Source organism: Juglans regia, chromosome 15 (assembly GCF_001411555.2).
Source record: "Juglans regia cultivar Chandler chromosome 15, Walnut 2.0, whole genome shotgun sequence".
NCBI classification, from domain to species: Eukaryota; Viridiplantae; Streptophyta; class Magnoliopsida; order Fagales; family Juglandaceae; genus Juglans; species Juglans regia.
Genome location: NC_049915.1, coordinates 2,023,180 through 2,047,573, shown reverse-complemented (window position 1 = coordinate 2,047,573; position 24,394 = coordinate 2,023,180). Strand labels below are relative to the sequence as shown.

The 24,394-nt window shown below is 33.5% G+C and overlaps 3 protein-coding genes across 3 annotated transcripts; all 3 read left to right on the top strand.

The window, feature by feature from the left end:
• Nucleotides 1-13,642: 13,642 nt before the first annotated feature.
• On the top strand, nucleotides 13,643-14,557 carry LOC109008216 (endochitinase A-like). The gene has a single exon (XM_018988228.2). It carries the CDS (start codon nucleotides 13,643-13,645, stop codon nucleotides 14,555-14,557), a length of 915 nt encoding a protein of 304 aa, XP_018843773.1.
• Nucleotides 14,558-15,998: 1,441 nt separating this feature from the next.
• On the top strand, nucleotides 15,999-17,728 carry LOC109008251 (pentatricopeptide repeat-containing protein At3g13160, mitochondrial-like). The gene has a single exon (XM_035685726.1). The coding sequence runs from the start codon at nucleotides 16,103-16,105 to the stop codon at nucleotides 17,240-17,242; it is 1,140 nt and encodes a 379-aa protein (XP_035541619.1). The 5' UTR covers nucleotides 15,999-16,102; the 3' UTR covers nucleotides 17,243-17,728.
• Nucleotides 17,729-19,795: 2,067 nt separating this feature from the next.
• On the top strand, nucleotides 19,796-20,494 carry LOC109008252 (basic form of pathogenesis-related protein 1-like). Its single transcript, XM_018988271.2, has one exon. It carries the CDS (start codon nucleotides 19,842-19,844, stop codon nucleotides 20,322-20,324), a length of 483 nt encoding a protein of 160 aa, XP_018843816.1. The 5' UTR covers nucleotides 19,796-19,841; the 3' UTR covers nucleotides 20,325-20,494.
• The last annotated feature ends 3,900 nt before the right edge of the window (nucleotides 20,495-24,394 follow it).

Genomic DNA, 24,394 nt, shown 5'->3' with positions numbered 1-24,394 from the left:
CAGTCCACTTGCTATCTTTCAAGAATAATTCTTCTTAGTATTCCACACACCATACGTACATTACATTTTTTTTTTTTGTTAAAAAATTGCAGTTATAATAGAAAGGATGATAATAACTAATATGCCTCCTATGTTTTAGCTAGGCAGCTCTCTTTTAGCAGCAGATTCCTTTAGTTTACTTTCCATAATTGGGGAAGAAGATGATTTCACAGGTTTTCTATAGCCTTTTCCTCAAGTTTTCCTGCAGATTAGGTTGGTTATCTTTGTCAACTCATTACATGCTTATAATCTTTCCTCGAGTTTCCCTTGAGTTTTATCATGTGATCTTCGACGTGTTTCATTTTATAATGTCATTTATTCAATTTTAATGCTTTTATGGGTTGTAATCAATTGTGTCAATTGTGTCAATTGTGTCATGTTAATTTTTAATGTATGCGATTTGTTTTCATACAATTTTTTTCCTCCTAAGTATATAAGACTATATGGGGCGATCAAAGTGGGAAATTGGTGGGGGACTTGCTTTGAATGGAGGCTCTTATATTAATTGTGCATAGGATGGACTTGCCAGAAATCTCCCAGGACGTTCTTTGTTGATCTTTGTGCTCTTGTTTATTCTAGTTGAGGATCAAGGTCAAAGTATATATAGGTAAATCCTTTTTCTTTCTACTATCTAATTAACTTAGATGATCTTCATCTATTATCAAGCAATTAGCTCATGCAAAATGCAAAGTTTGTCTTTTGGTTATGAAATGTTGAATTGCTTACTTTTTATGGCTCCTCTCTTCATTTTTTTTTAAGAAGAAGATGGTACTCCAATTTTATTTATAACTCTCACTTGTGGCAGAGGAAAACCGTAGTTACAACAAGAGTATACCTGGAGAATACATAATAATGAAGAAAAAACCAAATCCAGACATCAAAATAACTAAGAGATCCTGAATACAAAACATAGGTTTAATAAAAATTACAATTAATAGGCTGAAACTATTTTATAAAACCCCAACCTTAGAGAAAACAATAATACATGCAAACGAAACTCATGCAAGTAAAGATTAGTAGTGTGAATCAACTTCATATATGGGATAAGTTCAACTTCTTCAGCAATGGCCTACCTAGTTTAGTAATGTGAATCAAGTGCTTTAGAGAGCGGCATTTCTCCCTCTGTTTTAGGATAAGGTTAATTCCTCACATGTCCTGCTGTTTTAGGAATTAAAATTCTTGTATGTTGAGTGTAATGTGATTTTTTTGCTGTTAAAAACTAATGCAACATATTGGGTAGGGTTGCTGCTTTGACTAATTATAAGTTCTCAATTGAGTAGCTCTATTGGGTAGGGTTGCTGCTTTGGTACTACCATATTCTCCAATATCATGCATGCATGCCACATAGTTGCAATTTTCACCTTTATTTTTTGGTTAATTAATGTAGCTTTAAGTCATAGGATTAAGTTTGATATCTTAAAATATCAGCAGACCTATTAATAATTTTTAATAATTCAGATGATATATTGATTTTGTTTCAACATGTACATACATGCAGATAATCACAAACCTTTCTGTTGAATACATCTTGCAGATAAGCTTGGATCAACAATGGCTGTTCTGATACAAGAAATTCATCAGAATGTTCAAGTATTAACTAGAATGAAAGAATACTCCTTTGAATTTGGAAAGTCGTGCATGCTAATTTCCCGCTTTCATTCTCATAGTTGCAATGCTTTATTATCATAAAGACACAAACTAGGTTGCTTTTCTAAGATATTTACTTACTTTTATCTTAGTTATGTTCTATCTCTTGTGCAGAAACTAAATTCAACTGTGGAGGAATGTATTGCATGAAGCACACATATTATGTATTGGTGGCTCTATGTTATTTATAAAAAAAAATAAAAAAATTGTACTGATGGCTCTATGTTATCCACTTTTGATATGTAATTTCATATATTGTAATTTTGTGTTTTGATACTCTAGAGATTAGAGTGCTAGGGATAGAGTCAATGGACTATGGTACAATGGAGAATGGACAGTGATGGACAATGGACTAGAGTCAAGCGTTTTCAATTGGTACAATGGAGAATGAAGATAAGCTATACGTAAACATCAAAAGATTCAAAACATTGAAACTGAACTTTGGGGGGGGGGGGGGGGGTTGGGAGGAATATCCGGGTTCCGACCCGGTTCTGGGCTAATCCAGTTCGACAGTACTAAATTGAAACCCATAGCTGAAAATAGTAATTTCCAACGGACATAGATTGCTGAAAATAATAATTTCTGCCAACCTTATATAGTCGCAAATCAGTTTTTCTGACCATAATTACCATGAGTTTGACCAATATTGAGCTTTCTTCGGCGAAAATATTCATCGGAAAAAGCCAATATTTGCAACCAAGACAACATTTTGCGAGAATAGGTTTTTTGCGATGACAACATGCACTTAGAAGAATTATGAGACGAAAAGAATTTGTGTAAAATTAGAGTTCACGTCGATCACATAAATATCATAGAAAACAGCTTTGTTATACATCACAAATTATATTTATTTTTATTTTTAGTTTTATTTTTTAATTTTATTCTTTTTAAATTAATTTAGTTATTCTATTCATCATCCACATACTATACATTTAGTAAGAAAAAAATTAAAAAATTAAAAATGACACGTGATGTGTGGTGTGAGAACAATGAGTTAAATTTTTCATGTGCAATTTTCTGACCCGTCTTCTTTGGTGTATAGTAGTAATTGATGGAAGTATGTTGAAATTGTAAGAGCATTGTCATTGGTTTCATAAAATCAATCTATAAAATTTAGTTAAAAATACATATTTTTCATAAATTCAAAACTATTCAAGTCATAACCTCACATTAGATTAGTCAAAATAATAATATAATATTATTTTTTAATAAAACTATTTTTAATTTTTTTTCTTCTTATTTTGCAACTACAATAACCATACTTTAATTAATAATTTATACTTAAATTATTGTGGGAAACCTGGGTCTGATATTTTGAAATAAATATCACTTTTAAATACATCACTTTTGAAGATGAAAAACGTGTGAAATGTTATGGAGCAGTTGAATATGATATTTTAGAATAAAATATTAATTATAGGCAGATCTACATTACTTTCGAATTAATTATCAAGTTCAAGTTTCTGGGTTAAAAAAAAAAAAATTCCAAAGTCTGCTTAATTGACCATCAAACACACCACAACAGCCAGAAGTATGTCACGTCAGTTAAAACAATAAAATCGCGTATTTTAATTTTTTCGGTAATTATTTTGAATTAAATTATTCTATTCCTTATCTTTATACGGCATACTTATTATAAAAAAAATAAAATAAAAAGATATGAAAAAAATACTATTTATTATTCCCATACCACGCAATGTTTTTAAGTAGTGTACGAAATGATAAGTAAAATATTTTAGAGATAAAAAGTAAAAACAAGTATATTATTATTTATAGTGTAGAAATGATGAGTAGAACTTTTGTTTCAAATTACATAACAAATGATGTGTTTATCCTCTAAATTATAAGCAGCCGAACTCTTTTGAAATAAATTTTTTAAAAGATATAAGCTAAGAAAAATAATTTGTAAAAATTTCAAATAGATGAGCCTCGTTTAAGTTTTTGTAAAAGTAGATATCATATTAAAAAATTATAAAAAGATTAATTTTTATTAATATGATTATTTTTTTATAAAAAGCTTGAATGAAACTTGTGCATTTAAAGTTTGAACTTAATAGTACTCGTACAGTAATAACGTACAGATCCTAGGTGCCTGAGCTTATGTGCACACATGGACTGGACTTGGGAAGGAACTGACAACAGCCCATCAAGCCCACATCAAGTAGTCCAATTTCACCCTTCTGGACTTGGGCTGGGTTCGAACGAACCATGATCCTTTAAGCTTTGCAAAACAATCAACACGAAGGAATGATTAAGGCGTCGTTTATTTTTTAATATAAAATAAAATAAATAATTTAATTTTTTTAAATTTAAAAATAAAAATAATATTAAAAAATATATTCTGAAAATTTTTTATTCAACTTTTTAATTTTAATCTCAATTCATCTCATCTCATCTAGTCATATGCGAAAACAAACGAGCCTTAAAAAAATGACAAAATTGAAGTGATACGTTTATAGTCATAAGAAAATTTTATAAAATTAAATCATTGTAGTTTCATGTGATATATTAAATTTATTTTATAAAAAAAAATAACTTTAAATATGACGTATCCATAAAAAAAAAATCTAACGTAATATATCAAATTACATTAATTTATAAATTTATTTTTATAAAATTATTTTACAGCTAAAATATTTCCCTTCACAGAAATTTGATAATCCATCGACAAGAAATTTGAAAAAGAAAGAAAAAAAAGTAAATCAAAGGATTTAGGAAAGTTTTTGTTTCCAAATTCAACAAAAATGTAAAAAGTGTTTAGGACTTGTTTGGGGTTGCGTTGAGAGTATTAAAAAGTGTTTAAATAGTTTTAAAAACTCTTTAATAGAAAAATTAGATTGTTTGTGTATTACTTATTAAAGTACTTTTTATTCTCAAATAAGCTTAAAAGTACGTTTTAAGAAAAGTGTGTTTTTCTAAATAATGCGAAATGTAATTTGAATTTTTAAAAGATTGTCAATAGGCAAAAATACCTATACAACTTTAAGATAATTATAATTTTCAAACTTTTAATGATATGATCATAATTTTTAAGAAATCAAATAATTGTCATTTCTACCTTAAAAAGAACTTTTTAATTTGTTCCAGAATAAATGTAACGTGTTTGAAATTGTTTTAAATAAATGGTTACCAAATAGTAAATAATTTTTTTAATAGTAGAATTTATTATTTAAGCTACAAGCCATAAATCTATAAGCTAAATTTTACATTGCAATTCCAAACATACACTTAGTCTTTTTATAATTATAATTTGTTCCACAAGAAATAATATATTTACAATTCCATTTATATGTAGAGAAAGTATGTCATTAATGTTGTTAGCTACGTGCCCTAATAACGTTTTTGCACCAGTAAATCATTGGTATCATTGGTCATCTAAAAAAGTTAAATGGATTGCTGACAGAGAATTGAATAATTATTTAATTATTAATGTTCTAATGAGTATTACTTTGTAAAATTCTTAGCTGATTCTTCTGTGAAAATGTAGATTTTATGATAAAAAAGTATAAAAAAATAGCTTTTTTATTATTATTATTTTTTAATGAAAGACTCCATTTTGTTATTGCAATCTAGTTTTGAGGCCAGCCCTGAACAGTGACAATGTGATTTCATTTAACGTACAATTATAAAATAGTTGTAAATTTATAATCTGAACATATATGTCACATCTACACATTGAGAGACACAACTATACATGTCTTGTCTCATTGAATATTAATGGACACAACTTGCTAGGATCTACTGCATGCTTGAAAATGACTTCATTTTCTTTATGATGATATCAGTAGTCTATTTTGCTGGGACTTTTATTTTTATTTGGTGCTCTTTACTTTTGTTATCAATTTTGGTGGACTCTGGCCATGGTTTTGGCTCGTTTGTTTTTAGAAATAAAATAAGATAAATTGAGATTAAAGTTAAAAAATTAAAAAAATTATTATTAGAATATATTTTTTAATATTATTTTTATTTTAGAATTTAAAAAAGTTAAATTGTTTATTTTATTTTATATTGAGATTTAAAAAAATTATAATGATATAGTGAGATGAGATGAGATATTTCGTGAAAACAAACGAGACTGAGATCGAGAATTTCTCTTTCACGAGTGTTAAATTTAAAATGTCTCATGTCATGTCTGAAAGCTTCTTCCCTTTTGTTACATCCATAAAAAAATACTCCCCCTTTATTATAGAAATTACATAAATTGTAAGGCCCAGTTTCTTCATCAGTGGCCCGGTCCGTGCGTGAAAATGGCCCAGCCATTTTCGTGTTTAGTCTGAACGGCATCGTTTAGGTAAGTTTTGGTTTTCCTTTCTGTTTTCCCTCCCGTTTCTTTCTCCCTCTTTCTCTCTTTCAGTTTCTGATTTTATTTTTCTTTCTCACGTCCAGACCTCTCCTTCTCTCCCACGTTTCCTTCTTTTTTTTCTCTCGGTTTCTTCTTCATTTCCATTTGTTTGCATTGATTGGAGGTTCCGAATATTTCCTCATTGTTGCGGTTTCTGTTTCGTTTCTTTTCCTTCTGGTTTTTCTGGGTTTCTCTCGTGCAGTCAGACTCTCCAACAGGTAAATCATTTTCGCCGATCATCTCTCCTTGTTTGCTTTGGGTTGATTTCGTGATTTTGAATCACATGGCTTAGACTTTCTCTCATGCGCTGCATCTGTTTCAGTGGGTTACCGATTACTGCACTTCCTCTTCCTCTCCCTCGCGCCCCACTGTTGTTGCAGTCGGCATCCCTCACTTCAAACTCGCTCTTCTCTTCCACTCGCGCTGCGCTTTCATCTTCAGGTATCTTCTTTTCCTCTCTAGTCGACGCCTTTCAGTGTTTTTGCAGTTTATTTAGTTATTTATTTTTTTTGCTGTTTTTCTTCTTCCTTCGGCCCCTGTTTCTTTGTGCTGCCGTGTGGGATGTTTGTAGGTGGTGTTGCTGCGTCTTCTCCTTACCGCAGTGTTGGCACCGATTCTCTGTCCAACGGTTAAGAGGTAAGGAAACCGAGTGATTTGTGGCTTGTGATGTTATGATTCTTGGAAAATTTTTCTACGTCTTATAATCTATGGTTGGGCTTGGTTTGCTGTTGGTGATTTTGGGTGTTGGCGAGGTGGTGCGGAAGGAGCTTGGAAATGGTGTAATGTTGTTGTAGTTAAATTGTGTTGGTTGTTGGGAGTTATAGCTGCGGAATTGAGTGTGATTTGTGGTTTATTTTGAAGTATTTGGTTTGGATGTGCAGTAAACCAAATGGATAGTCGGAGTTGAATGGGTGTTGCTTTTGTACTGTTCGGGTTTTTATACGACTGTTGGAGTGGAGGATTAAATTATTTTGTAAGTGATTGCTTGGAGTTAAGGGCCTTTGAAGTGGGATTGATATTTTATTTTTGTGTTTGATGTTGACTTTGGTGAGCGTTTAGGAATATATCAAAGATTAGTATATGGTTCTTTGGGTTGAAATGGGGGCTGTCCAATTTACTATATGGTTGTCTTAGTGTGTTGTTTTTGCTATAATATGGTTTGGGATTATATGTTTTAATTATTAGATGGAAGTTATGCCAGTGGTCGTTTAATAATCAGTGTATCTATATTATTTTCATGATTAGGTGACGAGATTGATAGAGATCATTTTCAAGGTTTAGATAATACGCTGCAGGAGTCAGGTAAGCGGGGTTCCTATGCTGGGTTTTTGTACAAGTTAATAAGACTGTGGTTGATTTTATGAAAACTTGCATAATTTGTGTTGTGTTGGAAACTTGTGAAAACAAAGATCAACCTCGGTCTCTTATCTGCATTATTCATGAAATCTGTGTGAAAAAGAGAATATATTCTGACATGCATTGTGTAGACATGAGCTAAATTCTGTCATGTGATTTCTGAAATCTGGAAAAGAGCGATATTGAGAATATGAAAAGTTGTGCATTTATTTGTTCTGACTTTTGTGTTCAGCGTGTGCAAACTGTTCTGATTCTATTTTGGTACTCTGTATTATTTTGATATAACATCTGAAAACCTTTGGCATGGTGTACTGGTTTTCGTATCTGACTCTGTCTCTGCTTTGCTCTGCTCTGCTCTGTTATGCTCTGCTCTGTTTGGGTTGGTACCAACTTCTCTGTCTCTGAGTGCACCCACTTTGGAAACAAAGTGGTTTTATTGTGGTCTTTCCTGTGTGCACACTCGGGGCTCCGAGAAGAATAAAGGAAAGATTTCACCTCTGTCTCTGCCTGGTTTGGCCACCGGGGTTAGCACAACCCTACCACGGGGGTGAAACATGGTCTCTGCTCTGTTTGATGCTCTGTTTTGATCTGATGATGATACTCAGTTTATGTTATGCCAAAGTACCATGGGTTTTACTTGTTTTAAAACCATCGCTCTGTTATTTTGAAAATATGTTCTGTTCTGCATGATAACTCTGGAAAATATTTTATTCTGCATATTCTATTTTATAAATGCTCATGTTTGCACGCTAGCATATGATTTCTGCTTACTGAGTTGTGATAACTCACCCCCTATCATGATAATATTTTTCAGATGATGTGGAGAGTCCAAATGAGGACCTGGATTAGATTGGTGAACATGATTAAGCTGAGGAGATGTAGTTGGAATAAGGACTCTTGATGTTCTTAGTTTTTATTGCCTTTAAGTTTTAATTATTTGTTTGGGTTTAGTAGGACCTATGGTGTTTTCAGTTTGGTATGTTACTACCGGGAGGTTATGGACCCCTTTGATCTATTATTATTGCATTAAAGTTTGTGTGGAGTTTGTAATGAGATTATTGAGAAGATTTGAGATTGATTTCATTTATAAAGTTTTTGGAGAATTTTTCTTTGGATGTGTTGGGAGACATGTTTATGAGTGTAAAGTAGTAAATCTCCAAGCCACCCGGGTTTGGGGCGTTACATAAATCAAGCTGGTTAAATGTTAATAGAAGTTTATAAGTAAAAGATAAATTACTTTTGAGTTTTTTTTTTCACAATATATAATTATTAAGAGAAGTCTTACAGACACAAAAATATTATATATAAGTAAACTTAGAAACTGTCGTAGTTTTATATGATTCATTAAATCTATTTTATCATAAAAATAATTTTATAATCTGATATACTACATCAAGTCACTTGACTTTATAAATATATTTTTGTATAATTTGTATGCGGTTAAAGTATTTTTCAATTGCTAAATGTGCAGGACGTTTCGAAACAGTTGAAAGTAAAAAAGCCAAGCTACGAATTGTAAACCTGTACATACATCATAGATGCAGAAAGATGTACAAGTTGAAAGCAACCTGATTTTCATTAATGTGCCCTATCAATGCCTCATCCACGTTATACTACTGATTTTGTCTGCTTCTAAACGACTTTGAATCTCTACGCGTTATCCACTCGCTTTTCCTGACTTGAAAAGTTAACGAGTATAAGTTGAAGCATAAGGAGGGAGAGAGAGAGAGGTTTTTACAACTTTGTAGAAGTCTTTGAGAAGAGGAAGATAGGAAGAGAAAAGTCAGGAGAGAGACTGTTAGTGAAGCAGCTAGAACCAGAGCGAAGAAATGAAGGCCAAGACAATGGGAGAGGTGGTTGATCATGTGGAAGAAGCGGTTGTGGCCAAGACACAACCATGGTTTACACCAAAGAAAGGAAGTGTGATTCCAGCAAAGAGGAGGTTAGTTAAAAGAATGATGTTTGATTCCATCGTCCAGTTCATTGCCTCTCTTCTCTGTTCTTGTCGTGGTTCTTCCTCAGGAGTTTCCATTACCAAGCCTAAAAACTACTCTAGCAGCTCCTCAAAGATTGTGGCACAACCCAATTCATCATACGGCAGAAAGAATGCAGGCATGTAGTATAGTACCACCATTTCCTTGGACTCCACCATCCTCAGAGACGATCTTACTGTTGGCAATGCATTAAAGTTGCCCCCTACGTGTTCTCTCCTGTTTCTGTCTTGTTTTTAATTGGTCATTTTCTTGTTATGGTAGATGATGCTGTTACTAGTCATTATAAATGAATTTCCTTAAAGTATCGTGCTTGGATTTTGATGTTTGATGTGTTTTTATGGCAATTCAAGGGTGTCTTTCCACAGGACAATCCTTTTATAGTTTGTGTTGTATAGAATTGACGTTTTAATGATATGTTGTCTATTCCTTCTATTGTCAGATTCATTTACTTAAAATTCTTGCACTGTTCATAAATATTATAAATTAAATCCACAGACACCATGGTGTGTGTGGTTTATGCACCATTACTGTGTTCGTCAATTGGAAGAAGAAAGTCAAGTGTGTAAAATGGTAATTATATAATCATCCTCAGTTACACCGATTGGTGTGACACATCAAAGTAATTTTTAATCATGCCCATATACGTGTTATGCCCATATAGGTAAACGCAACACACACACACACATATATATATATGGACGTGTCATATAATTCAAGTGGTCCAAAACTCTGGTGGTCCTCCAAAAGTGACTTAACTCCTCAGTTTGTTGTTGGGCCATACAATCTTCTGCGAATCTAAAATGTTGATAGGGACGGACATAGACAAGGAAATGAAAAACTTCAACCGATGTTCACGCTTTCATGTGTTTTGTTTTTTTTGGGGTGGTGGGGAGGGAGGAGGGGCATCTTCAACAGTTCAACTGATGTTCACATTTACTCATATGGGTTTGTTCGCAGTTGTTTGTTCATTATCACAGAGTTTGCACCCAATGTTCTACGCTAATGATTTGTGGAAATAGGAGTCAAAAGGTGTATCTTGATGGTGGCGTACTTGCCCTGCCAATTTCTGTGCCTTTTGTCATGCAACTATTTCCAACCATGTCATATTGATTAAGGACGTGATGTGATGAAGATAGTATATAAAAGTAAACTCATAAACTAGTGTGACTTGATGTGGTACGTTAAATTGTAAAATTATTTTTATTATAAAGTAAATCTAACAGATTATATGAAATCACGTCAGTTTGTAGATTTATTTTTATATAATTTTTTTATGTCTGTAGCTATTCTCATTTAAAATCTTATTGAGTTATAACACATATGGTTAGTTCCATGGATTCCATTTGACTTGAGATCAAACCTATTAATGCACCTTCCCTTTCATTACTGAAAATATGTCAATCTTGATCTGTTTGTAATCATTTCGAGTCATGATTAATATGGGCTTATAGTCGTGATTTTTGCTGCAAGTTACTTGCTTTAATTGTTTAGTTAACTATCTTGCATAAACTTGGAATAAGAAGCTTAAAGACAAATATAATGAGGTTGAAATCGTTTTCAAAGTAGGACATGTTAGACGCACGTGGGCTTGTTCGTGTTTGAGGTTGAAATCTTTTTCGAAGTAGGGACATGATAGATGCAAGAGGGCTAGCTTGTTCATGTTTGAGGTTGAAATCGTTTTCGAATTAAGTAGGGACATGTTAGACGCAAGAGGGCTTGTTCACGTTTGAGGTTGAAATCGTTTTCGAAGTAGGGACATGTTAGACGCAAGTGGGCTTGCTCATGTTTACTGAGGTCCTCTGGACAATGACATTGAAGATGCCATGAGACAGGAGCCCAAGGTTCGAATTCTAACTTTGCACGTTAATTTAATTAATTAAATATTTCACGTCTTTACATATACATGTTCAGTTCAAGTTTTGTAATGTTTTTAGTTTAGGCAGAAAGAAAGAGGTAAATGGAATGCGTTCAAAGTTCAAACCCTCTTTTCCAAAATAACCTCTTGAAGGAGTAATAAATAAGCCTTAAATGCTGCGTTGATAGGATTTTGATTTGAGAAGAAATTAACCATTTCCAATCTCAATTGAAATGGGTATCTTTGATCAGATTTTGGATACACCCTCATATCCATTTTTAGATCAATGTTTGGCAAAGATGACATCTACTCAGAATGGTGTTCCGCCTGTGAGAGAGAGAGAGAGAGAGAGAGAGACAGAGAGAGAGAGAGGCCAATGGGAGTTTGAACAGGATACGCACGAGAAGTGGTAGAACAAGTTAATTAGCTGTAACACTGCAGAAAAGAAGTAAAAGAAGAAGATGAACTGAGAGATAAAATGAGATAAGTTGAAATGATTTATGAATTATAATGAGATTTGTGAATAATAATGAGATCATTTGTGAATTGAAATGGTTTTTAAAAATTTTGTTGAGATGGTGTAGTTTTAACTTTTAAGTTGTTTGTGAGGAGATAGATGTGGGTCCCACAAATGATTGCATAGTATTTATAAAAAAATTAGGTATGTAATTTAAAAAATTATTATTACTCATTTATAAATATATTTATAAATAATATATTATAATAATATTATAAGATGAAAATATTTTTAAAATCAAATTATATAAAAAAATATTATTAACTCAAATTTTTAACATAAAAAATAAAAAAATAAAAAATATTATTAACTCAAAATATTTATATCAAATTTTTATAAAATCTTGAGTTAATAATAAAAAATATTAATATTTTTATTTAACTTTAATTTAATTTTATATCAAATGTTTATTTAACGAAATCGACACTGTGATCAAGCAGAAAGTTTCATCTCGAGATGGGTTTTCTCTTTCATCTGCAAAAATAAACTCAAATTAAAATTTGAAAAGCATAATACTCATTTTGTCGTTAGTGAACCCATATGAAAACATCTTCATCTTTTAAAAAAAAAAATTATTATTTAAATTAAAAATAATTTTATTATACGAAATGATATCAACTCATCTCTCAATCTAAACGGTTAAAAAAAATTCAAGCAAGCTGGCCCAGCTTTTCAAATCTCATTCTATAGATCATGCCCAAGAAAGGACGGCAGGAAGATACATGAGAATAATCAAAATCCTTTTGGTCCCAAAAAGACAAAAAAAAAAAAAAAAAACTAGGTAATCCCAATTGAAGTAATCTATTTTTTTTTTTGTCAAATTGAATTGAAACATGTCATTTTGTTAGCACCGAACCTAAATAATCAAAATCTATTTTATTTTTCCATTAGTTTAAATTTTTGAGATTAATTATTTTATATAATATAAGAATAGAAATTTCGAATGAACTTTTAAGACAAGTGTTAGCTTAACATATTTTTTATCCATAAATTTAAAAGAAAGATGCTTAGAGGCCTCGTTTGTATTGTAACCCATCTCAATCCACCTTAATTCATCTCATCTCATCATTACAACTTTTTCGAATTTCTATACAAAATATAATAAACAATTCAACTTTTTCAAATTTCAAAATAACTTTATTAAATTTTCACATAAAATATAATAAATAATTCAACTTTTATTCTACTATTCACAAACTATCTCAACTTATTTCTAAATCCAAACCATTCCTAAATTATATTATGACAGTTGCAATTGCATATTATTTTTGCATGCCTACGATGTTCAAGCCATTTTTTTTAATTATGAGTTTCATTTCTTTTCAAAAAGACTGAATGTGATTTGCGCATTCTATTTTTTTAAAAGAAAAAATAAATATTTTCAACACATCCTAAATTTTTACCTGCCATTACTCTTCTCAATATCCAACCATTTAACAGGTTAGAAAAATTAAATAGTCCGACTTGGATGTTAAGGCTGCAGCAGAACGGGCTAAGGTTCAGTTACCTTGAGAAATGGGCTGACGTAACAGTTATAATGAAGCATAGCCGAAGCCTTGATAAGCCCACATCACATATACGAAGCCTCTAAAACTCGAAGGAAAAGTGGCTCTTCCTAAAATACAATGAGCCTGGGAAATGATAAAAGTTTATCAGCCAGCATCATTCCCCCCCTACACAAGACAACCGTTGTACAACGGGTTTCATACCCGGCAACCAAATTCAAACTGTCTGAAAAGTAAAAGCCATCCTTCCACTTTTTTTCCCTTTCCATTTTCAAATACATATCTAAGGCTTTTGTATATATAAATTTGTCACTTTGTTCTACATGCAGGCCTGTAGTACTCATTTTTCTCGATCGTTTGCTAGCATCTGAATCAAAATCCATCAAAATGGGTTCTTGCATTAGCACATGCAGACCCAAGAAACATTCCCTTGAAGAGTTTAAGCATGTCCAAGACAAGCTTGTGATTTCACAAGCTCCTAAAACTTCCGTTCCTCATCAGTACTCCAACAAGATTTCTCCTTCTCCCCCTTCCCCTCCTACTTCAACCTCTTCCACTTCTTCCCTCTCTTGCACCGCCGGTAGCACCACTGCGAGCTCGTGCTCATCCTTGTCATCTAGTGCATCTTCGGTCTTGAGCTCGAAAGACAGATCGTTCTCCAATGAGTTCTTGTGGTCGTGTGTTAAGGAGAATCCACATATTGTACGTATCAATTCAATCAGGGAAAATGCTATTTTGTTCTCGCCTGCTAAAGTTTATGCCCAAAAGCCAGACTTGGTGTCAAAACCAAGGGTGGCACCGGTGAAACATTCAATCCCAAAGAAGGTTGCTAGCTCTACACCACAGAAGAGAGTCCGGTCAAGCTCACCAACACCTCTACCACGGCAGAAGAGTTTTCGGAGGGAGACCGAGGGGTCGAGTCCTGCATATTCTGTACCAAACAGAATTCAGAGGTCACCTTCTCCAAGCTGGAGATACAATGGTGATAGATATGGATCATTTTTGACAAACACACCTATAGAAAGTCATTCAAAGCGTATGGTTGGCTCGAGGTCTAATACAGTAAGTTCTGTGCCATCATCTCTGAGGAAGGAAACACTTAGGCCAGCAAGTCCAAGCAACAATTCAAGCCGTCCACGCCCTTATTTGAGGAATAGGGAGATGCAAATCCACAGAGTTGGTTCCAAAATCGATGAAGCTGCAGTTGGAAAAGCAGTCTCCGATCATGACATGGACTCCATTCCCATGGAGGAGGACATTGACAATCCTCTTATCTCCTTGGATTGTTTCATCTTTCTGTAGATTTGAGTGTGTCAGCATATTGCACGGTGTTCATAGCATTTTTTTTCTCTTTCTTTCTACACTTATCTTCTGCCTTGATTCATGAACAGGTTTTGAAAATGATCAACTGGATCAATTCCCCCTTTTTGTCTGTGGTTATGGGTCCCTTTTTTCCCCTTTGTATTTTGTTTGTTGTGCATGAATTTGTTATTTTCACACCAATATATAATGAGGTTATAAGTCTTGTTGTTTGGGAGCAATGGAGAATGTTTCTGGGTGGGCACTGGGCACATGATGGCATTGGTGTGGTGTTTGTAACTTTGTTATTACCAACTCGACTCTGTTTCCCCGTGTCTCTGGTCAACTCGGCCCATTATTTTTGTATGAGAACGATTACATACACATAAATTTTCCGAAAGTAAATTTATAAATTAACATAGTTTTATGAGATTCGTTAAGTTTATTTTATAATTTAATGTATCATATTAAGTCATATCAATTTGTAGTTTATTTTTATGTAATTATTTTGTGACTAAAATATTTATTTTTTTATCTATATAAATACATAAAAAGTGATTTCGATAATATTTATAATTATTCTAGTAATTTTCTTAGATTTTATTAATTGGCCAATAAATATTATAAAATTTTGTTAGGTACTAATTTATTCTACTCTAGAGTTACCATATTTATAGCTCAAGTTGATCTCAAGCGTATATTGCCATTATAAACCGGTATCGTTTGGATTATTAGATGGTCTCAGATTTTTTTTGAATAATAATATTTTGTGAATTCTATTGAAATGTATTTGAATATATGAAATAAATTGAGATACGTGTTTGAATATATGAAGTAGGTTAAACTGAGTTTAACTTTCAACTATAGAAGATCCTATAAATAATTGGTTTGAAATTAGTTGAGGTGATTTTAACATCTAATATATCTAATTTTTACTGTTTGAATTTTGAAGAGAGGATTTCGAATAGTAAATACAAACTAGAGACGTGCCGTAGGGAGTGAAGCATAAATAAGTTTCACAAAAGTTAACTCTTAAGCTGATATAGCTTTACTTATACATTAAATTTATTTTACAATAAAATTTATTTTATAATAAAAAATACTATGCCCACAAAAGATTTTTACCGAAATCTTCTACCGAATTTTTTTTACTTAATGATTAAGTAAATATTTTTAAATGAATATGTTATTTTTTTTTATTTAAAAAAAATATCTAATACTTTAAAAAAATGGTGAAGGAAAAAGTAAAAAAAAAATAAAAAAAAGAGTTGAAGTGTTAGGTAGAGAATTTCGCTGCGGACGTAACAACGTCCTTTTATAATATGATGTATAACATTAAATTATGTCTGTCTATAAATTTATTTTTATGAAATCACGATGATATAGTAATCCTTAGATTATTTTTGTGAATTAAAAGTATTTATCCTTAGATTATATAGTTAAGAGAATCGTGATTAAAAAGAAGAGAGAGAAATAGCCGAAATCCTTTCCTCATTTTCGCTCCTTCCGTCCTCTTCCAACCCCAAAACTCCCCAGCAAGCACTAACGATGTGGTTTTCTGGCATTGTTCGCCGCTCTTTCTCCACTGTCCTCCAACCTGAATCCACAACTAGCATAAAATCCATTGCAAATGATCTTTACAGAGAACGCAGCCTCGAGCTCCTCGTCCACAAGTTCAAGAAGTACTCCGAGCTTAGTCGTTTTCGCACCCGAGCTGGTATTTATGAAGACACGGTCCGCCGGCTCGCCAAGGCAAAACGCTTCAGATGGATCGAAGAGATCCTTGAAGAGCAAAAGAAGTATGAGGATATCTCTAAAGAAGGCTTCACGGTCCGGCTAATCTCATTATACGGAAAATCAGGCATGTTCTATCATGCCAAAAGAGTGTTTGATGAAATGCCCGAGCGAAGTTGCAGCCAGACTGTTCTATCGTTCAATGCACTTTTAGGAGCTTGTCTGAACTCGAAGAAGTTTGATTTGGTTAATGAGCTTTTTAAGGAGTTGCCAATGAAACTGTCCATAGAACCAGATTTGGTCTCCTATAATACAGTTATTAAGGCATTTTGTCACATGGGTTGGTTTGATTCGGCGGTTTCAATGCTAGATGAGTTGGAGACGCATGGTGTGGAGCCAGATTTGTTTACTTTCAATACGCTTTTGAATGGGTTATACGGAAAGGGTCGTTTTTTGGATGGTGAAAACACATGGGATAGAATGAAGAAGAAGAACATTGATCCTGACATTAGGAGCTATAATGCAAAGTTGATTGGATTGGCATCACAGAAGAAAACCAAAGTGGCAGTCGAGTTAATGGAAGAAATGAAGACCAGAGAAGTCAAGCCCAACTCGTTAAGTTTCAACGCTGTGATTGAAGGATATGTTAACGAGGGAAACTTGGAGGAAGCTAAGTGGTGGTACGATAATATAGGAGAGAGAAAGGGTGCCCCAGGTAAAATGACTTTCGAGATAGTTGTTCCCTATATTTGTGAGAAGGGTGAGCTGGGCCTCGCTTTTGAACTGTGCAAGGAAATTTTCAGAAGAAGTTTCTTGGTTGATGTTTCGTTATTGCAGCTGGTGGTGGATGGACTGGTCATGGAGTCCAAAATGAAGGAAGCTAAGAAGCTCGTACAACTTGGAAAGACAAATAGTTACTGTCGGTATGACCTGACATTGCCTTCAGTTGTTTAGTTCTACGGCTTTCCCATGTTTATGTAAAAACTGCATTCAGCTGAAAGTGTGGAGTTGTTTTCCTGTTCATGTATATCAGTTCAGCAGCAAGCAAATCTAGAACCTCAAATCGCTGCAGCATCCCATTACAGTTTTAACATATATATTGAAAATCTTTTAATCATAAATGAGAGGAATCCCCCTACTCATAAAAAAAAAAAAAAAAAAAAAAGCTAAGAAAGAAAGCAGCTTTATTGGGTAATTGATCTGCCTCAAGCCTATTTTCTCTTCGGACTTCAAGTTCTGTCTGTCCAGAGTTACTCTCAAACTTATACTGGTTTTTGCTATAAATCTCTGAACATTCTGCAATTGATCTGTATGAGAAACCTGTGAAGATGAGAGAATTGAGCACTTCGCTTCTCGGTTAGATCTCTGCATGTGAAAGATCGTCAAGATCGACAACTTTAAGGCAGGTAAACTAGTCTAGCAAAGTCTTAAGTTGCAAAATGCGCAAGGATTGTCAAATTTGTTAAATAAAAAATATTTTATGTAATTCAATTAGCATATTCTGAAATATTATGCAATAAATAAAATTTTGGTTAAGCAACTCGATCTTCTATCCCTTACTCTCCTTTATTTCTATGTTAGTGATGAGAAATCTCGTAAGTTTTGTTTGAGTGGAGAAGACTAAAATGGCATAAGTTGAAGAAAACAAACAAATACGCATTGGAAAATCTAAAAGACTATTAATTTAATCTTAATCCAAACTGATATTTTATTTAAATATATAATTTTTTTTTTCAATATTTTATTACCTATAACGCTAATTCATAATATAGTTTGACTGCTCATGAGGCTGTGGCTTTGTTGGAATGTATTCTCCTGATTCTTAAATGTAGGAAAACACAACTCCTACCGAGATAGCCACCAACATTTTGTACTTATTTATTTAATTTTTCACTCAATGATTAATAAAGTATTTTTTAATGAATTTCTATTTTTTTTAAAAAAAATGTTAAAAGGGAGTTTAGAAAGTACTTGAAAAATAAACAAACAAATTTATCCACATGGCCGCAGCATCATCGTATATATAATATATATGGGAAAAGATATTCCCACCTATAAATTCGACTAAGGATTTGTAACGATTGTTGTGTTTTTTTCTTTCATAGTTAATGAAGTATTTTTAAATGTTTAAAGGGGTTTTAAAAATGTTTGACAAAAAAGAATGAAAGAAAAAGATTACACTCGCGATAGAAACTCTCGATGAGTTTTCTCATTGGATGTCGCAGGGTCCTTAAATGTAATTGCATATTTTACTCGGGCATCATGAACTTGTACCTTTTTATTTTTGTATGTGATTTTATAAAGGGTGGCACAACAACAATCGATAATTCCTCTCGAGGAATTCTCCTGACAAGTGTTTTTTTTTTCCTATATTTTTTTTTATTTATCTTAAACATTTTTTTTTTTAAAAAAATCTCATCTTCATTAAAAAACATTTCTTTTTCACTAAGTAAAAACAAAGTGTTGAGACCCATTTGATAGTGAGTTGAGATAAGATGAAAGTTTAAATTCAAATAAATTATTATTATAATATTATTTTTGTTTTAAGATTTTAAAAAATTGAATTATTTGTTGTATTTTCTATAAAACTTTTATGAAAGATATAATAATTAGATGAGATGAGATGGGTGAGATGAATTACGATGAGTTTTGAATCCAATCCTCCTTTAACATTTTCCTTTTTAAGAGCATTTCCAATGGATTTTTCATCCTATTTTTTAAAATACATCACCAAAATCCTTTTTTTTCTATTTTACATATTGACTTTTACAATAAACTATATATCAACTTATCTATTTTTTATTCGTACAAATTATATATTATATTTTTTAATATTTTGTGGGAGAAAAAGTACAAGAAAAGAGAAAAAAATACGTAGAAAAATATTTACATTTGTGCACAGTCGACACTACATGTAGTGACAACACTGTAGAAAATTTGAAAAAAGATATGAATTGTATCATCCGTTGGAAGTACTTTTGGACAACGTTCCTTCAAATTTTACATAAAAATGGGTTTTACAAAACCCATTGAGGATGCTCATATCACTCTTGGATTTAGGGAGAATAACTTGTTTATGTGAAAAAGGTGTTTAATTCTGGCACGTGACAAAATTACAACCATCCCTGAACTTGAAAGTCAGAGAAAAACGGAAAAAAAAACTGTTATTAAGACAACTATCTGGGTTGAAGATCTGGAAGTTAGCTTTTATTAGCACTGTATATAATATGAAGTCTGGAATAGTATATAATTAGATAAAAATAGCTAGGGAGATAAAGGTCATCAGCCAAGCCGTACGTTTCCTATCAACATCGATATGACCAATTCTCACCCAACAACCTGAAATTCAGGACCTGGAATTGTCTTCAAATTGCATATAATTAGGTTGAGGCTTTTTTTAGCATTTGCATTGTGATTAATTAGAAATTTGGGACACATAAGAGAGAAAAATAGGGAGATAGCATTTACTAGATATTCCCTATAAATTCCGCAACCAACCATATGTTCCATTCAACCTAATAAACAAGACCCGGAACTGGAAATACCTTTGAGAATGGGCTACTCAAGCAAGACTTTCCTATTCCTATGCCTAGTGGGGTTAACCCTTGCTCATGTTTCTCTAGCTGAAAGCTCTGACGTCCAAGACTTTCTGGATGCGCACAATGCAGCTCGTGCAGAAGTGGGTGTCGGTCCAATTTCTTGGAACAAGACCCTTGAAGCCTATGCTCAAAATTATGCTAACCAGAGGAGGGACTGCGTGTTGGAGCATTCAAACGGGCCGTACTCAGAGAACATATGTTCAGGCTGGAGTGGCTTTACAGCATTAGAGGCTGTGAAGATGTTTGTAGATGAGAAGCAATTCTATGACTATAAGAGCAACAAGTGTGTGAAGGATGAGTGCAGGCACTACACTCAGGTTATTTGGAAGGACACGACGAGTCTGGGCTGTGCCAAGGTAAGGTGTCATAGTGGCGGAATATTTGTGACATGTAACTATTCTCCTCCGGGAAATAACGACGGCGAACGCCCTTATTAGGTCTTGTTTGGATACACAATAATACTTGAATTTCCCGCTGATTATGCTACCAATCTACAATATAAGTTGAATTGGTCAGTATTCTCAATGGCATTCCTTTTCTTGAATTGGGCATTATTCTATACCCAAATTTTTCATAATTTTTTTATGTAGTCTTTTGTGATCTCTAAGAGAATTGCTGTAAACACAAAATAATCCAAAATAATCGCTATATTATATAGCAAATTTGAATGTGCCATCGCATGTATCTTGATCGAGAGCTATTGAGACCCCCAACAACATAAGAAATTAGATCTTCTTCATCTACAGGTTTCGCTACAACTGCAAGCTGGTAGGGGTGAAAACCGACGTCGTCGGCGCGGTTTTTGGGCAAAACCGACGCCGACCGACGTCTGGAAAAATGGATGTGGTGCCGACCGTAACCGGTTGATGGCGAGGAGGACACCGATCGAGGCAGTTCTCTGTCGGTTCTCGGTCGGTGTCGGTTCTTTGGCGGTTCTAGTGAGATAATTATGAGAGAGAATGAGAGAGGGAGAGATGCATAAGAAGAGAGAGAGTTACAGAAGAGAGAGAGAGAGAGGGTTACAGAGGAGAGTTCGGGAAGAAGAAGATCGGGGAAGAAGAAGAATACTCTTAACGAAATGACGCCGTTTCACTTAAGTTTAAGTGGAACGGCGTCGTTTCAGACTTATTATTTTTTTCTTACGTCCTTAATAAAATGACGACGTTTGGTTTAATGCCAAACGGCGTCGTTTCCAGTATCAATTGCAGTACTTATTAACTAAAACGGCGCCGTTCAACTTAAACTTAAGTGGAACGATGCCGTTTTGATAAGGGTATATTAAAAAAAAAAAGGATGTTATTATATCGGTCAGTTCAGCGGTCCGGTCCAGCTTCAAACAGAGACCGAACTGCTGAACATCGGTTTCTTGAAATTTCCACCGCACGCCGACTGGTTCTCCACCGGTTCCGGCCGGTTCCTGATGCGGCCGGTCGGTTCGCGTCGGTGGCGGCCGGTGCTGTCGACTTCTGTACAGCCCTACAAGCTGGTCATACCAATTTTTGGCAATAATGACTAATGAGATAGTCATTGTATGACTTGTTGGCTTGGTTTAAGGTTTGGCGTTGTCGTTTAAGGTGGGAAATTCTAGAGCAGGAGTGAGGTGCAAATCTATTTGCCAAGGTGGTCCAGACTTGGCAAGATATATTTTGTACATAAACAGTGGACAAAATCTTCTCTGTGAGGTTGGCATTTATCCATGCCAAAATGAATTGGTCATTTTTCTGCCACAAAAAGTAATCAGTGTTAATGATAGAATTTTGTTTGCCCTCATCATTAGCGACAAACTGTGAGGGACAAGGCTCAAAGCCATCCACAATGCTCAACAGATCATGGCTACGTAGTAGAGGGATAAATTGTGTAGTCTAACTTAGGTAGTTGGAACTTGGTTCCATCTAATCTGACAGAAACCAAGGGAGTAATGTTTGGTAATGAGAATGTAGCAGCATAATCTTTGGAGAGGGCCATAAGGATCGAAAATGGTGTAAGCCAATAATCCTCCGATACCAAGTTAAATATATGAATGATCTTGTTCAAGGCGATACCAGACGATAGTTTCCATTATGTATAAATAGCACTTTACAAGATAGATGTTTTTCAAATATACAACATAAAGATATATATTATCTTGGATTACAATGATAATGAGCGCAATATTCAAAAGTCAGCAAGTGAGCTGTTGTGAGAGTTATCAACTTTATTTTCAGGTTCAGTGTTTTGGATAGACTTGGGCTCTGGAACTTGAACCTTCTGTTTAACTATAGATATTATGCAATAAATAAAATTTTGGTTAAGCAACTTGATCTTCTATCCCTTACTCTGCTTTATTTCTATGTTAGTGATGAGAAATCTCGTAAGTTTTGTTTGAGTGGAGAAGACTAAAATGGCATAAGTTAAGAAAACAAACAAATACGCATTGGAAAATCAAAAAAACTATTAATTTAATCTTAATCCAAACTGATATTTTATTTAAATGTATAATTTTTTTTTTCAATATTTTATTGCCTATAACGCTAATTCATAATATAGTTTGATTGCTGATGAGGCTGTGGCTTTGTTGGAATGTATTCTCCTGATTCTTAAATGTAGGAAAACACAACTCCTATCGAGATAGCCACCAACATTTTGTACTTATTTATTTATTTTTTCACTCAATGATTAATAAAGTATTTTTTAATGAATTTATATTTAAAAAAAAAAAGAATGTTAAAGGGAGTTTAAAAAGCACTTTAAAAATAAACAGAAATATTTATCCACATGGCCACTCTCGGTAGATGCAGCATCATCGTATATATAATATATATGGGAAGTAATATTCCCACCTATAAATTCTGTAACGCCCCAAACTCGGGTGACTTGGAGAATTACTACTTTTCACTCATAAACATGTCTCCCTCCCAACACATCCAAAGAATAATCTCCAAAGACTTCATAAGTGAAATCAATCTCATATCTTCTAAATAATCTCATTACAAAATCCACACAATCTTTAATGCAATATTAATAAATCAAAGGGTCCATAATCTCCCGGTAATAGTAACATACCAAACTGATAAAACCATAGGTCCTACTAAACCCATAATTAAAACTCAAAGACATTAAAACTAAGAACATCAGAAGTCCTTCTTCTAACCACAACTCCTCAGCTTAAATACGTTCACCAATCTAATCCAAGTCCTCATTTGGACTCTCCACATCATCTGAAAAATATTATCAGGATAGGGGGTGAGTTATCAGCAATTCAGTAAGCAGGAGTCATATGCTAGCGTGCAAACATGAGCATTTATAAAATACAATATGCAAAACAAAATATTTCACAGAGTTATCATACGGAACAACATGTTTTAACAAAAGTAATGGAGCGATGGTTTTAAGACAAGTAAAACCCGTAATACTTTGGCATAACATAAACTGAGTATCATCATCAGATAAAAAACAGAGCATCAAACAGAGCAGAGACCATGTTTCACCCCCGTGGTAGGGTTGTGCTAACCCCGATGGCCAAACCAAGCAGAGACAGAGGTGAAATCTTTCCTTTATTCTTCTCGGAGCCCCGAGTGTGCACACAAGAATGACCACAATAAAACCACTTTGTTTTCAAAGTGGGTGCACTCAGAGACAAAGAAGTTGGTACCAATCCAAACAGAGCAGAACATAACAGAGCAGAGCAGAGACAGAGTCAGATATGAAAACCAGTACACCATGCCAAAGGTTTTCAGATGTTATATCAAAATAATACAGAGTACCAAAACAGAATCAGACAGTTTACACACACTGAACACAAAAGCCAGAACATCTTTCTAAATACATGCACAACTTTTCATATTCTCAATATCGCTCATTTTTCAAATTTCAGTAACCACATGACAGAATTTAGCTCATGTCTACATAATGCATGTCAGAACATATTTTTCTATTTTTCATACAGATTTCATGAATATGCAAATAAAAGACCGATGTTGGTTTTGTTTTTTCCAAATTCTCATTTCACCACAAAAATATGCAAAGTTTTCTGAAAATCAACCTCAGTCTCAATAATTCGTGTAAGGCCTAGCATAGGAACCCCGCTTACCTGACTCCTGTAGCGTATTATCTATGACTTGAATACGGTCTCTATCTGTCCCGTCACCTATTCATAAAAATAATATAAACTAAATATTAAAGTCCAACAATACAAAATTGGTCATAAACAACTGAAGATCCAAACTCTAGACCATAATTCAGTAAGTTTAATCAAACTCAAACAGCCAAATAACAATCCGGACAGCCTTCACTTCGACCCAAAATATTCTATACCAAACTCAGTATTGTCCAATACAAGCATCAAGACCAATGCCAATTCAAATTCCAATAACTCACACTTATTCCAACAGCTCGTAATCCCAAACAATCACCAACAATTTAACCCAAAACAACACTACACAGTGCACATTTCTTTCCATTCATAACTCCACAACCGAAATCAAAACCCAACACTTCCTAAAAAATATTGAACTGCACTCGTCAAGAG

What these genes read in the sequence shown, in the direction of transcription:
- LOC109008216 (XM_018988228.2), top strand. Translation starts at nt 13,643, where the DNA reads ATGGGTTCTTGCATTAGCACATGCAGACCCAAGAAACATTCCCTTGAA.
- LOC109008251 (XM_035685726.1), top strand. Translation starts at nt 16,103, where the DNA reads ATGTGGTTTTCTGGCATTGTTCGCCGCTCTTTCTCCACTGTCCTCCAA.
- LOC109008252 (XM_018988271.2), top strand. Translation starts at nt 19,842, where the DNA reads ATGGGCTACTCAAGCAAGACTTTCCTATTCCTATGCCTAGTGGGGTTA.